Genomic DNA, 13,990 nt, shown 5'->3' with positions numbered 1-13,990 from the left:
GGTGGGTCAGTTTCCATTCCTGAGAAAAGGATGGCTTTGAAATGCCTAATCTGGAATTTGTCATAGAAGTAATACTTGACCTTCTGCCGTTTTCGAGCTATCTTCACTCAGGACCTTGAGATAAAGCTGTGATTATAAAGCAGTGATTTTAAATTTGTTACATAGGTGCTGTAAATGTGAGGAACTGTAATTTATAATTTATTAAATCTCTAGTTTTAAAAATTGTTCATGGAAATTAAAACAAAAAAATGGTTTATTAATATATAAAAACAAGTCCTCATTAAAATAACTGAGACAATCAAAAGTTTTTTTAATGGAGAGGACGCAATGAGTGAAAAATACAGCTTTCAAGAAAATGAATGCCTTATCAAAATATATTAATACGGTAGTTCATAACAGATAAAGCAAATATCAAATGGAACAAAATTTTCAAGCAAACTTAAGGATGTGTGTTGTCTCTTTTACCATCAAAGTCAAGTTAAAACTAAGACAAACAGGTTGCTGCTTTTCTCCCTTTTCTGTCATCTTGACTTTTCTTCCCCACCTTTGAGTAAAAACTGGAAGCAGTGACTGCATTTTGGTTCAGCTTTTCTTATTCCTTTTGGCGTCAAACCCATAGCTTCTTGATTACCTCTTCTTTATAATTGCTAACCTCTGCTTCTGTTGGACATTGTAAGTAGATTTTCTGACAGTCAGTTAAATGGTTTCTCATAATCAAAATCAAGGCTTCTAGAATCAGGCATATATAATCTGTTTTAAATAATCAACAAGACTACTTTCTCAGTACCACCTATTCTGTTCCTTTCTGATTTAGTAGTCATCTTAAATCTGAAAACATTGCCATAAAAATCCATTGATTTGGCTGAGCGTGGCGGCTCACACATGTAATCCCAGTACTTTGGGGGGCTGAGGTGGGCGGATCATGAGGGCTGAGGCAGGAGAATCACTTGAACCGGGAGGTGGAGGTTGCAGTAAGCCAAAATTGTGCCAATGCCCTTCAGCCTGGGCAACAGAGCAAGACTCTGTCTCAAAACAAAAACCAAAAATGAAAAATCCATTGATTTAATAGCTGTATTGCCGTGACAAGGACTGGAACATAAAAAACATTCAGTAAATAGTAGTGAAGAAATGGTCTTGTGCAAGATGTTTAATTTAGCTAAACCTCGGTTTCTGTCCTTAACTTTGGCATTCAGCTGGCCTTCCTTACAAAATTACTGTGTATGTTAAAGTATTTAGAAGCATATGAAGTACTGTATAAATTTAAAATAAATTTTTACTGTTATTTTCAATTCATGGGAGGCAGAGGGTTAGCATTATACTTGCTAATTAAGTTGTTCCTTGCTGTAGTAAAAATGTTCTAGATTTTAAAGAACAATTCTGATTTTATATTGTCTTTCATGTGGTTTAATCACGTAAACCATTAAAAAATCTCAAATTCACATATATAATGTGCAAACCATATCTTCTGTCTGTCTCATAGCCGCCTACCAGTCGCCTGTCAGACTGTTCTAATTTGGAAAGTTTCATAGGAGGCTAGTTCCTAGCACAGTGACAGTACTCATGTAACACCCTAAGAAAAATATTGGCGATAGATAGTTCAGGCAAGATTTTTTTCAGGAAGTGTTTTCTCTTTGTATTTTTAACATTAGCATTTTAAATATAAAATTGTATAAAGATTTTTACTAAGCATTAACTTTGAAGAAAATTTATTTCAGAGAAATATGGCCGAGCTCTCTAAGGATTCTGCCAGCCGGAGCACTGGCCAAGGAGTCCCTGGATCTACTGCTGGACACCATGCTCAGCCCTTGGCCTTACAAGAAACAGAAGCAGAAGCTGGTAATTGGATTTTGTTCCCACCAGTCTTTGTAGCATCCATAATCACCCTTCTGAAGGGTTGCTTTGAGGATAAAAGGAGATCATAGATGTGAACAAATGTGTAATACTCCTCTGACTTAATGTCTCCTCTTCCTAGATTTCATTTTGTGTGTAGAGAAGAAGGTTGATTTAGGCCCTCTTCTTCTATTTGTGGTTTTCCCTCCATTCACAAGTGATTCGTGTTACAAGGAGAATCATGAGAGTTTTAATAGAGCAGTCATGTTTTTATTCCCTGAAATCAAGGATTTGACATAAGAGAATTGCCAAGTAATAGAGACTTTTTCATTCAAATTACTGAAACTAATTTCAATCACTTTTTAATGGAAATCTTTCTGAAATGTATTAGATGATTTTTAATTGATTTGTGAGTTTTTCTGAGGGCATGGGCAGTGTTTTTAATCTCTTCCTTTCCAACATATGGCAGAGTGATGAATTAATAGTTTAACTTTTCCTTAATGACTTAGACTCTTCATCATGACAAAAGAATTATTGTACTGTACTAAGCCCCTTGTATTCAGAGCTTACTGAGGAGTATAGGACTTATATTCCCTATTCATGGAGATTTCTGAGCTAGAAATTTGCAAATCCTTTATTAGCTCCCATCCCTTTTAGCCTATTGACCCTTTGCAGCCTGCTCCTTTCCTCCCCACACAAACACAAAACAGCCTCTCTCTGCTACTTATTTGCTGTTTCCGTTATAACCTGGAAAAGAACTAATAATTGCTAGCACCAATCATACCTACTAAGTGAATAACCTCAGTTTCCACACATTTCTAATTCAGTAGGCAGTGTTACCAGAATCTTAGAGAATATCTGTCTATACCATCTCTGCCTTTCTCATTGTTCACAAACCCTTTTCCCCTACTTCTAGGTATTAGGTGGCTAAGAATATCTTATTGCCAATTCAGTGGATAATATTACCTTAATTTGTATTTTGCATCGTACTTTTTATTTTACATCCTATTTGGAATAGCCTGAGAATGCTATTTAAAGCTGTGAAATGGGTAGAAACAGGTTTTGGATGTTATTTTGCTTTAGGAAGTCCTATAAATATAAAAGGAATTTGTTTTGGCCAAAGACAAATCAGACTATAAAAATATTTTTCTTTAGTCTTTTTTCCCTTAAAAACAAACACTTTAACAAATTCATTAGAAAGGATTAGATAATACAAAACATGTATTAAGTGATAAAGTCCTTTAAAATCCTACCACTGGAGAGTACCACTGTTGACTGTTTGGTTATATTCTCCTAATATCTCGTTATTATTTAAAGTACTTAAAACATTAATTATGAAATACTTAGTTCATTCAAAGAATATATGTATGCATCTGTAAGTTATGAAACCTAGCAACCAGGAACCCATTATTCAACTTAAGGCACAGAACCTCACCAGTGCTGTTGACCACAGTTCTATCCCTGCAACTTCTCCCCAGTCTGAGCTAACAAATATCCTGATTTTCAAAAATTATTCTCTTTTTTAATGTTTTAATTATGTGTATGTGACCTCAAAAAGTTGTTGCCTTTTTCTGTTTTAACATTATAAAAATGGTTTAATACTCATTATATTCTTTGTAACTTGCTCTGTTTCCTATTTAACAGCATGCCACTGAGATTTATCTGTTGATGCAATAGCTCTAATTCATTCGTTTTCATTGCTACATAGTATTTCAATGTATGAATATACTATAACTGATGTATCTGTTCTGTCGTCAATGGTATTTGTGAGTTCCAATTTTACAACAGTATCCTAGACGAAAAATATAAATGCGATTTATTGTACCATTGTGATGCTTCGTTAATCCTTTAATGCTCATTAACATAAATGGCACCACTTAAACTAAAATGTCAGGAGAGAGCTAAGAATAATTTTGCTGGATCGATGACTTTACAGGAGCATTCTATATATTGGCCTCTGAGCCTGTGCCAACTTATATTCCTGTTCTATTATATCACTTACATTAATAGTCTACTTTTTAATCATTTTTGCATAGTTTAATTTTATAAATTTTATATGTTACTAACGACAATGACTATTATTTATTGCGTACTTGCTCTGTGCCAGCTACTGTGCCAAACGGTTCATTTTTTAAACTCGGAAATAATTTCAAACTTATAGAAAAATAGCAAAAATAAAAATAGTTGCGAAGAACATTCACATTCCCTTTAATGAGATACACCTATTGTTAACATTTTACTTCATTCTGTGCTCTTATGTATATATGTGTATGTGAATATTTCTTTTTTTTTTATGAACCATTTGGGGGTAAGTTATGTATACTTTGTGACATTTTATGTCTAAGTACTCCAGACTGTGTTTTCCAGGAATAGGAATATTTTCTTGTATAACCTTAGTGTAGTAAATTTAACATTAAAGTATTGTATGAATCCACTGTTTGTGTTCTAATTTTGTCAATTGACCCAATAATGTCTTCTAGCATTTTGTTTTTTCTCCTCCAGTATAGAGATTTGTCTAGGATCAGCTATTACATTTAGTTGTCATGTATCTTTAGCCTCCTTTAATCTAGAACATTTCCACAGCCTCTCTTTGTCTTTCATGACATTGACATTTTTTAGAAATATTCTCTGCTTCCACCTCCACTTTTTTTTTTTTAACAGAACTTTTCTCATTTGGGGTTTGTCTGGTGTTTCTTCATGATTGATTCAGGTTGTGTTTTCTCGGCTAGAGCACTACAAGGGTGATATGTTGTCACATCTAAAAATGTGTGGTGTCCCTATGTCTTTTATTGGTGAGGTTACTTTTCATTACCTGGTGAAAATGTTGTCTAATTTCTTCACTATGTAATTACTGGGTTTTTTTTCACCCTTGCAACTGATAAGCAATCTGTGGGAGACACTTTTAAGATCATGCAAATATCTTCCCCTCATAAAAACCTTCTCTTATATTTGGCAACCAATGATGATTCTTGCTTGATCCAGTCTTTACTATGGTGGTTGTGAAATTACAATTCTTCCAACTTCCTCCCTCTATTTATCCCAGTTGGCACTAAGCATGTTGAATCAAGAATCCTTTCCTCTCATTTGCCTGTGTATTTATTTTATCTCTCTGTCCATTGATCCATCTACCTACCTACTTACCAACCCACCTACCTACCTACCATTCATAAAATTATTGGTATGACTCATAAATTCCTATTCTTAATACTTTATAATTCATTACTCTATTTAATTAGTGCTCAGATTGTCCCAGATTCAGCTAGTGGAGCTCCTTCAAACTGGCTCCTATGTCCTTGCGACATGCCTGTATTTTTGAGTACTTTCTTCCTTTCTGGCATAGGAAGATATTTCAGTCGTATTTTTATATACCCTCTCCCAGTACTGGAGTCAGCCATTTCTTGAAGATCCTTGACTCCTTTTAGTAGGGAATGGTATCAAGATCCAGAGCAATAGATTTCATGACTATTTTTAAAGTAGATGGTAGTATCCAGTAGTACCTTAGACAAGTTGAGTAATATGCTCCAAGTCACACGGCCAGTAAGCAGTATGTAAACCCATGTCTCTCTATCTTAAGCATCACACTCTTTCAGTCGTGCTGTAGCCTTTAGTCATGAGTCATCTGCTTTTCTTTCCGTCTTTTCTTTTTTATTGGTAGTTCTTAGTCTAAACTGATATAAAAGTTTTCTGTCATTTAATTTTTGCAGATAAGAAAAAGATCCTTGAAATTAAGGATTTATGCTGTGGACACTGCTTCCAAGAACTTGAAAAGGCAAAGCAGGAATGTCAAGATCTGAAAGGAAAACTGGAGAAATGTTGTAGGCATCTTCAGCATTTAGAAAGGAAGCACAAAGATGTAGTGGAAAAAATTGGAGGTCAGCATTTAAAGTAGCACTGCTACCAATATAAATCTCTTTGATCCTTGTTGAAATGTTCAAATGTGACATTTTAGTTAATGTGTGCACTGATCCTCTTTTGGGATTAATGTAAACTAATTTGGATCTCATTTTTACTAATCAAATTATTATTACAAAACTCAAAAGAGGAAGATTTCAGCTCTAATTAAAAGGTCACATTCCTTTCTCCCTTTCTTGATTGAACAGATGTTGAGGGCCCAGTATGCGTCAAGCAGGCTTCTAAGCACTGGGGATGCAGCAGTGAATAAATCATACAAAATTCCAGTTCTGGTGGAGATGTGTTCCCTTCCTTCAAGAAGCTTTTGGTTAAGTGAGGAGATCTAAAAACAGATTAACAAATAATTAAACATTGAATGCTGTTGGCAGTGTGTACTTAAGAGGAAGGATTGTTAGTTCTACCTCTTATTAAAGTTAAGAAAGGTTTGACTAAGCCTTGAAAAACAGAGGTGTTTGCCAAGGAGAACAGCGTTTGAGATAGAGGGAAAAGGCATAAACAAGGGCTTGAGGGTCTGGACTGGCCTCCGTCTAGTCCATTCATCATAATGCTGTGAGGGCATTTGGAAAGGGATATCTTCTACCATTTCTCATTGCCCCTCCGAAGAAAGGAAGTTTTGGGGCTTAGATCGCTGCTCCTTCTTACCTTTCACTATTGCTTATAGCCTATACGCTATACTCTTTACATTTGAAATGCTTCCGATTCCTGAGCTGGTCCTATTTCTTTTACTGCTGGACCTTCGTTGCATATGATGTTTGTATTCTGTCCTGTACTTTTTCCCAACATTCTTTGTAGTCTTACTCTCTTCCTTTAGGATTCAACTCAGAAGATGCTTTATCTGCAAAGCCCTCCTTGATTTTCCCTAGTCAGGGTGAAGTGGGCTGCTCATATGCGGCCGTGGAGCATTGGCTCTTCCTCTATTATCACTATTATCATTCTGTATTTTTAATTATTTGGTCACTTGTCGGATACCTTCTCCACATTCTCCAAGAATTTTCTGAGGAGAAGGAATATGCCATGTCTTGTTCATCCTAATAGCCCTGGTGCCCACCACGTACCAGATAATAAATGTTTAAATGGACAAAAAAACAAAATGCTACGGTCCTAAATAATGGTGTCATTCAGAAAAGACCAGCTTAATAAGTTTATTTTGTACATCCACTTCTTTCTCTTGCCTGGACCCTGGCAATAATCCCCTGACTCTTTATGCTTCTAGTCTTAGCCCCTCTAATCCATTCTGCCTAGGGTAGCTGAAGCAACCTTTTTAAAAAGTGAATTGAAACATGACACTCCTGTTTAAAGCTCTTCAGTGGCTTGCCATGGCCTTCAGTATAAAACCAAAACCACTTAGTTTAACAGGGTTTAAAAAGATCTTGATCCAGCGCCTGCCAGCCTCTCCAGCCTTGTCTTCCCCTAGCTCTCTTAATTTCTCTCAGTAGAGCCATAGCATGGATTTCATTGTTTTCTCCCTTCGCCAAAACATCCTGATCTCATTTGGCCGGCTAACCCCTGCTCATCTTTTCCCCAATACATTACTTCCTCAGGGAGACTTTCCTAACCACTGCAGACCTGTTTAGTCCTCCTGTTACACATTCCTCATAGTTCCTATGCTTTTTATAACATTCACCATCCTTGTAATTATTTGCTGTCTGTACTTCCCTTTGGAGAGTAGACTTTATAGCAATAAGGATCAAGTCCTGTTCCAGCACTTAGCACAACAGCTGCATCATAGCACAACTTGGAAAATATTGCTGACTAAGAGAAGCCACCTGTAACTACCGCCGACTGCTTATTACTAAGGCACTTATTACTCTTATTACTTATTATTAAGATATAATAATTACTTGAAGGCCGGAAAGGGTTTTAAGAATTTGAGATTAAAAATTTAACAACTGCAATTCCTTAGCTCTTCAGTAGAGGCCAGGAGAGTAAATCAGTTATTTGTCCTACTGTAGATATATCTACAACATAGATATGTTAAAATATGAAAACCAAGACAATTTGGTTTACATAATACGGCAACAAGGGCAGTTGGATATGATTATTATTTATAAATAATATTTAGCACCATACTATTCTACACAGTGCTTTTTGAAGCTGATATCTTCTAAAACTCATAGACTTGCAAATCAAAGAAAGTTGATATATCACTCAAAACAATGAGTTGATACAAAGGGTCAGGGCCAGAATTTAAGCCAATAGTCTGAAATTTTTTCTTAATATAACTTTAGTAGGTTATTATATCTTTGCTATTGAGATCACTTGTTTCTTAAATTCCATTTTTCCACTCTCTTGGTAGTGTTTATTGAGAAATAGATGGAGTGGGAGTGAGTTGTTTAAAACAAAAAGTTAATCCATCACCAGGGGGAATAGAGTAATTTTGTTCCTCAACTTACGGTGTGTTGAGAGGGTGGCATCATAGGAAACACAAGATGCCATGTTCACATTTATATGGGTATTTCCAAGCTTTGTGTAGGTGTTGTGCATTTGTTGTTTTATTTCGATTATAATCTGTAAGTTAACATGTGAAGAAAGGTTCAGAAAGGTTACTTTTTCCTAGGCTTATCCACCTTGTAAACAGCAGAGTTAGAATGTAAACTGATGTCTCTGACTCTGAAATTCATGCGTTTTCCTTCATATCACATGGATTCTGTCAGTCTCCTCATCCTCTTTTTAAAAGTTCAAAGAATTGAAAATCTTACATTATTTCTGAAAAATACACCTACTTTAGGTTAATTTTCTTTTTATTTTATATTGAGGTACATGTTCAGTGTTCGTTTATATGAGCATAAACTGTCTACCAGGATCCACAGGGAACATGGAATTAGAAAACCTAGTAGGTTTCTACAGAGCCTCAGCACAGTTGGAAAACAAAACACAGGCATCTGAAACAGTTGAAACCCAATTCCAGGACAGTGTGTAACCCCAAGCAAGAAGAAGATGGGATACAGATTTTAAGTGCTGAGAAAACAGAGCAAGATAATGGTCTGACTAGGGTTTCTAAGGGAACGAACATTACAGAAGAGTGACTGGAAATTACACAGTCTCCTCTATAAACATTTGTATTGGGAACTTAAGGGAAAAGAAGGCTTAAAAAATTTTTAACTGTCTAATGTACTATAAACTTTCTATTATAGAAGAGAATAATAAAGTTATTGAAGAATTAATAGAAGAAAACAATGACATGAAGAATAAATTGGAAGAACTGCGAACGCTTTGTAAAACACCACCAAGGTATGCTTTTACTATTTTAAACTGCTATTTTAAAGAAATCTAAGTACAAATATCTTTAAATTTTTTTAAGTATCAATTTTTTTTGGTTATACAGCAAAAAGTATAAAAAAGAAGAAAATCCCCCAAAACCTTATTTCCTGAAGATACCCTTTAGTGACCTCTTGTTTTATATCATTTAAGCCTCTTTCTACATATACTCCACGTGCACAATGTGTTTTTAAAATTGAGACTCTAGTATAAGGTATTTTGTAGCTTTTTATTAATATTACTAGATAAGCATTTCTCTGTGTTATTAGATATTCTCCTACATATGTTTTTCAATACCTGAATAAATTTTCATGTGGATTTACCATTATTTATTGAAGCAACCATAACATTTATGTCGTTTCCATTTTTCCCCTGTTTGAAATAACTGTATAATGGACATTCTTTTATGTGAGATTTTTAGCACTTCTCAGTTAATTTTAGTAGAGTATATGGATACATATATATTTTTCAAATGAAATTTTTCACTTAGCATTTCTGTTTTTGTAATCTTTGGTTTGTTTTTTAGGTCATTGTCAGCAGGGGCCATTGAAAATACTTGCCTGCCATGCAGTGGGGGAGCCTTGGAAGAACTTCGTGGGCAGTACATTAAAGCTGTAAAAAAAATTAAACGTAAGTCCCTAAGAGATTCCCAAGATTTTAAGGATGGCTTGGGCCTTTTTTATTGTCGCTGTTAAAGGAAACTCAGAGTTTACCAGCAGTAGGGCTTTTAGGGAATTTTCCAAATTACCTTTTTCTTCAATCTTAGAAGAGATTATTGACACCTTTTCAAAATTATGTAGTCATTGATCATTTTGCCCAAATAATATCTTTTGGAAGTGACATGAGAATAGTCTTATGTTTATATTGTTGATTTTCTTGTTTCTTTTTGGATACTAGTATTAAACTGAAAATTTAATAATCTTACAACTTAACTAATTTGTAGTAAAGAAAATGTCACATGGGTTTTAAATGAGCAATTAACTATTACTTCTACCATAAACTTTTTTTGTTTGTTTGTTTTTTGTTGAGACAGAATCTCACTCTGGCTCCCAGGCTTGAGTGCACTGGTGCAATCTTGGCTCACTGCAACCTCCGCCTCCTGGGTTCAAGTGGTTCTCTGGCCTCAGCCTCCTGAGTAGCTGGGATTACAGACGTGTGTCACCACGCCTAGCTAATTTTTATATTTTTAGTAGAGACGAGGTTTCACCATGTTGGCCAGGCTAGACTCGAACTCCTGTCTTCAGGTGATCCACCCGCCTTGGCCTCCCAAAGTGCTGGGATTATGGGTGTGAGCCACTGCACCCGGCCTCCTACCATAAACTTTTAAGGACTTGGAAGTGGATCTAGTTAGCAATTGTTCTGTTGTTTCTGGTTATTGTTTCTCATAGCTATAAATTTATCAAGTCCTTGTCAGTACCAGGTTGTGCCAGCATATCCTGTAGAGCATTCTCCTGATGTGTGTTTTCCGTTTTGAATACTTCTTGGTTTTTAATTACAAAATTGCATAGAATGGATATATGTCCCAAAACAATAAGTAGTGTTTATATAGGAAAAATGTATATTAGCCTCTAAAATTACATTTCTTTTTAACAAAAAGAGCAGGAAAAGTCTGAAGTTTCATATATAATCAGTAGATTCAGAATCACATGTAAATGTTCTGCAAAGCTCATTCGGTATTAATAAGGGCATTTGCTTCTCTGTTGTTACTGGTGCTAACAAAGGGCATATTGCTACAAGCAAAGCAACTTTTTGTTAATAATGTATTGATTGGGCAGCGAAATTTTAAGCATGTTTTCATCCTAACATGATAACCTGTATATATGTGTGTATATTATGTCTTAGTTATTTTTTAGAAAGTTGGTTGGAGGTTTTGTGTTGACATGTACTCCATTTCGTTTTCCATTTCAAATAATGAAAAATAGTCTCCCAGTTAGTATTGTTGCATAGAACCACTAATTTTCAGATGCTTACTGACATTGAGAGGAAGATTCCTGTATGACTTGGTATCCTTACTATAACAGAGATGGTGAAATTCTAGATGTAGGATGTAGTCTTGGATTTATTAAAAAAAAAAAAAAAAAAAGTTAGCCTTAGCTAATAGTAGTCCTAATCAAAGCTATAGTGAGTTCAAACAAACAAACAAACAAACAAACACTTGAAAGCTGTGGGCTATGTTCATATGTAAATTTCAGAGGCCAACTGTAAGTCCCATCACCCTCCTTGTAGTCTCATTTTGTACATATCTCTTATGAATTGTACTATTATATTTAGTTAGATGCTCAAAAAGTGCTGCCGCAAGAATTTTCAATAAATAAGGGAACTTAAATTTTCAGAGCACAAGAGAAGAATGAGTCTCTCCAGCTCATACTGCCTCCTTTTCTTCTGTCTTTGTGTTTGCTTTTTCCTTTCTTTCTGCTTAATCTTTTCTCTATATTTTATATTTCTCTTTTCCTAACTGAACATAATGTACAATTGAAATGCTAAGTTTCTGTGCCTCGTATTTACGGTATTTTCTTCGCGAAGTGTTTTAGAATATGACAAAGTTTAGCTGGGAATATGCCATGTTTCCTTACTGTATGTAGCTGTCATCATTCCGAAAGAACTTACAGAGTACTTCTCATTTGAGTCTATCAAAATGATGATCTAAAATATTCCATTTTAATGACTGTGTAAAGTATAATGTTTAAACTATACTTATAATCACTTCATCTACCAGAAAATTGATCTGAAGTCTGCCCCTCCTGTTTCTGAAAAAGTGCTAATAAACATACATTCTGTGGGCATTTTCTCACTACCCTATAGGTGACATGCTTCGTTATATTCAGGAGAGTAAGGAACGAGCTGCAGAAATGGTAAAAGCAGAGGTACTGCGAGAACGTCAAGAAACCGCCCGAAAGATGCGCAAATATTATTTGATTTGCCTCCAACAGATTTTGCAGGATGATGGAAAAGAAGGGTGAGTTCAGTCTGAACAATGTGTCCTGAGATTACCAGGACAACATGTTGTAATTTTTAAAGCATTTTCCTTAACCACTAAATGAACTATTTCTATATGATTAGCCATAGGGGTTAAGAGAGGTTTATGGCTGTGCTACCTGAAATGTTGGCAGAGCCAATAGGAAAACAGAAACCATGGGGCTAAGGCAAATCATTTTTTCCTTTAAACTATATTTTTAATGTTCTGGAATTCCCCACAGGGCTGAGAAAAAGATTATGAATGCTGCTAGCAAACTTGCTACAATGGCAAAATTGCTGGAAACACCTATTTCTAGTAAGTCCGAGAGCAAAACTACACAGTCAGGTATGTCGAAGTGAGTCACCAAATGGTTTTTCTATCTCTTCTTTTTTAGCTATTTAATATTTTCAGTATGAAAAAGGCAGGGAAGGTAAGGAGTGAGAGTTTATTTATGAAGTTGTGTATGTTTTAGTTAAACTGGAAGTTTACACAAAAAGAGTGCACAGTTTCCAATTCAAGTAGGCAAACTGAGCAGGCCCATCAGCTTCCTATTGCTGTTTCCATCCCTCAAAATGATAGAAGAGATTTTCAACAGCAAATAAAGAATGAGAAAAATAAGAAATTATAAGTAGGTTTTAAAAAGTTGCAATGGGCCAGTCATGGTGGCTCATACCTGTAATCCCAGCACTTTGGGAGGCTGAGGTGGGAGGATCCCTTGAGCCCAGGAATTTGAGGTTGCAGTGAGCTATGATTGTGCCACTGTACTCCAGCCTGGGTGACAGAGTGAGGCCCTGTCTCAAAAAAAAAAAAAAAAAAAAAAAAAAGTTGTAGTGGATACATCAGAAGCTACAAGAAATCCCTGAGAGAAAGAAGACAGTATGGGATGGAAGATGGAAACCTCAGTTCAAAACCACCAGGAGGTGACAACTGCAAGTAGGAGCAATATCAAAACTGTTCCACATATGAGGGTGATATTTTCCAGGAGAAATAGAGGGCCTAGAGGATATGAATGGGGTAATTAGTTGGTGTTCTAAACCAACAGCAACCAGGTAGGGTTAATCCTCTCTTTATTTCTTCTTCTCCCCTCCCTTCCCGAACCTCAATATTGAGCTGGGCAATAACAACAGGAACAAAGAATCTGGGAGCAGGGCAGTGTTCCAGGTGGCTAGCCATATTAAGCAGGAAATGGGAGCCCACATGCCTTGGGAGGCTGAGATGAGAGGATCACTTGAGCCTGGGAGATCAAGGCTGCAGTGAGCTGTGATTGCACCACTGCACTCCAGCCTAGGAAACAGAGCAGACCCTGTCTTAGAAAAAAAAAAAAGTAAGAGTAACCAACAAAGACATAGAACATATAACTTTAAAACTGGTAAAGGAAAAGCTTGGAAAAAACCATTTTCAATCTAACAAAATCAGGAAAGAGGAAAAAACCTAGAAAGCATGGGTAAGTAGGTCATAATAGTAGTTTGAAACATCAACAATCACACTAAATATAAATAGGTTAAACTCAGTTATTAAAAGAGCACAACTTTCAAATAGGGTTTTAAAAAATACGGAAATCTGCTATTTTTACAAGAAGAACATCTAAAATTAAAAATCAGGGGATGGAGAATGATATACCAAGCAAATGCAGTGTTGATATTAGATAAATTATAGAGGTAAATAAAAGATCAGATAAATTAGAGTTAGCATTAAAAGGGACAAAGGTGATAGTTCATAATGATAATGGAATAGTCTCCCAAGAAACTATAATTTTTTTCTTTCTATAGATAACACAGCTTTATATAAAGCAAGAGCTGATAGAAATACATTTAAAAAACTGGTAAATTCCCAATCACACTGGGAGATTTTTAACATATCAGTGGGGAAATGGGGTTTCTGAACCTCTGGAAAACTTGAAGCTGAGATTGTTCAGGGGTCCGTGAGTCTGATGTTGGTAAACATTCCTCATGTAGAAGCCAAAGATTATTTGTATAAATTTTGGAATGGTGATGTGAATCCTAGGTATGAAAAGGCAGTAGCATATAACAAGAA

At 35.6% G+C, this 13,990-nt stretch overlaps 1 protein-coding gene across 1 annotated transcript in view; it reads left to right on the top strand.

Annotated features, from left to right (window-relative positions):
• Positions 1-13,990, top strand: part of CEP152 (centrosomal protein 152) — a 73,228-nt gene that overhangs the window by 57,276 nt on the left and 1,962 nt on the right. The window contains exons 21-26 of the mRNA XM_025390242.1: positions 1,716-1,836; positions 5,535-5,702; positions 8,877-8,973; positions 9,527-9,630; positions 11,803-11,956; positions 12,198-12,299. Of these exons, the coding sequence (XP_025246027.1) occupies positions 1,716-1,836; positions 5,535-5,702; positions 8,877-8,973; positions 9,527-9,630; positions 11,803-11,956; positions 12,198-12,299 (746 nt within the window). The remainder of the gene's footprint in view (positions 1-1,715; positions 1,837-5,534; positions 5,703-8,876; positions 8,974-9,526; positions 9,631-11,802; positions 11,957-12,197; positions 12,300-13,990) is intronic.

This window comes from Theropithecus gelada, chromosome 7a, assembly GCF_003255815.1.
Source record: "Theropithecus gelada isolate Dixy chromosome 7a, Tgel_1.0, whole genome shotgun sequence".
NCBI lineage: Eukaryota > Metazoa > Chordata > Mammalia > Primates > Cercopithecidae > Theropithecus > Theropithecus gelada.
The sequence above is the reverse complement of the archived record's forward strand: the minus strand, read 5'-3'. Positions and strand labels throughout refer to the sequence as shown.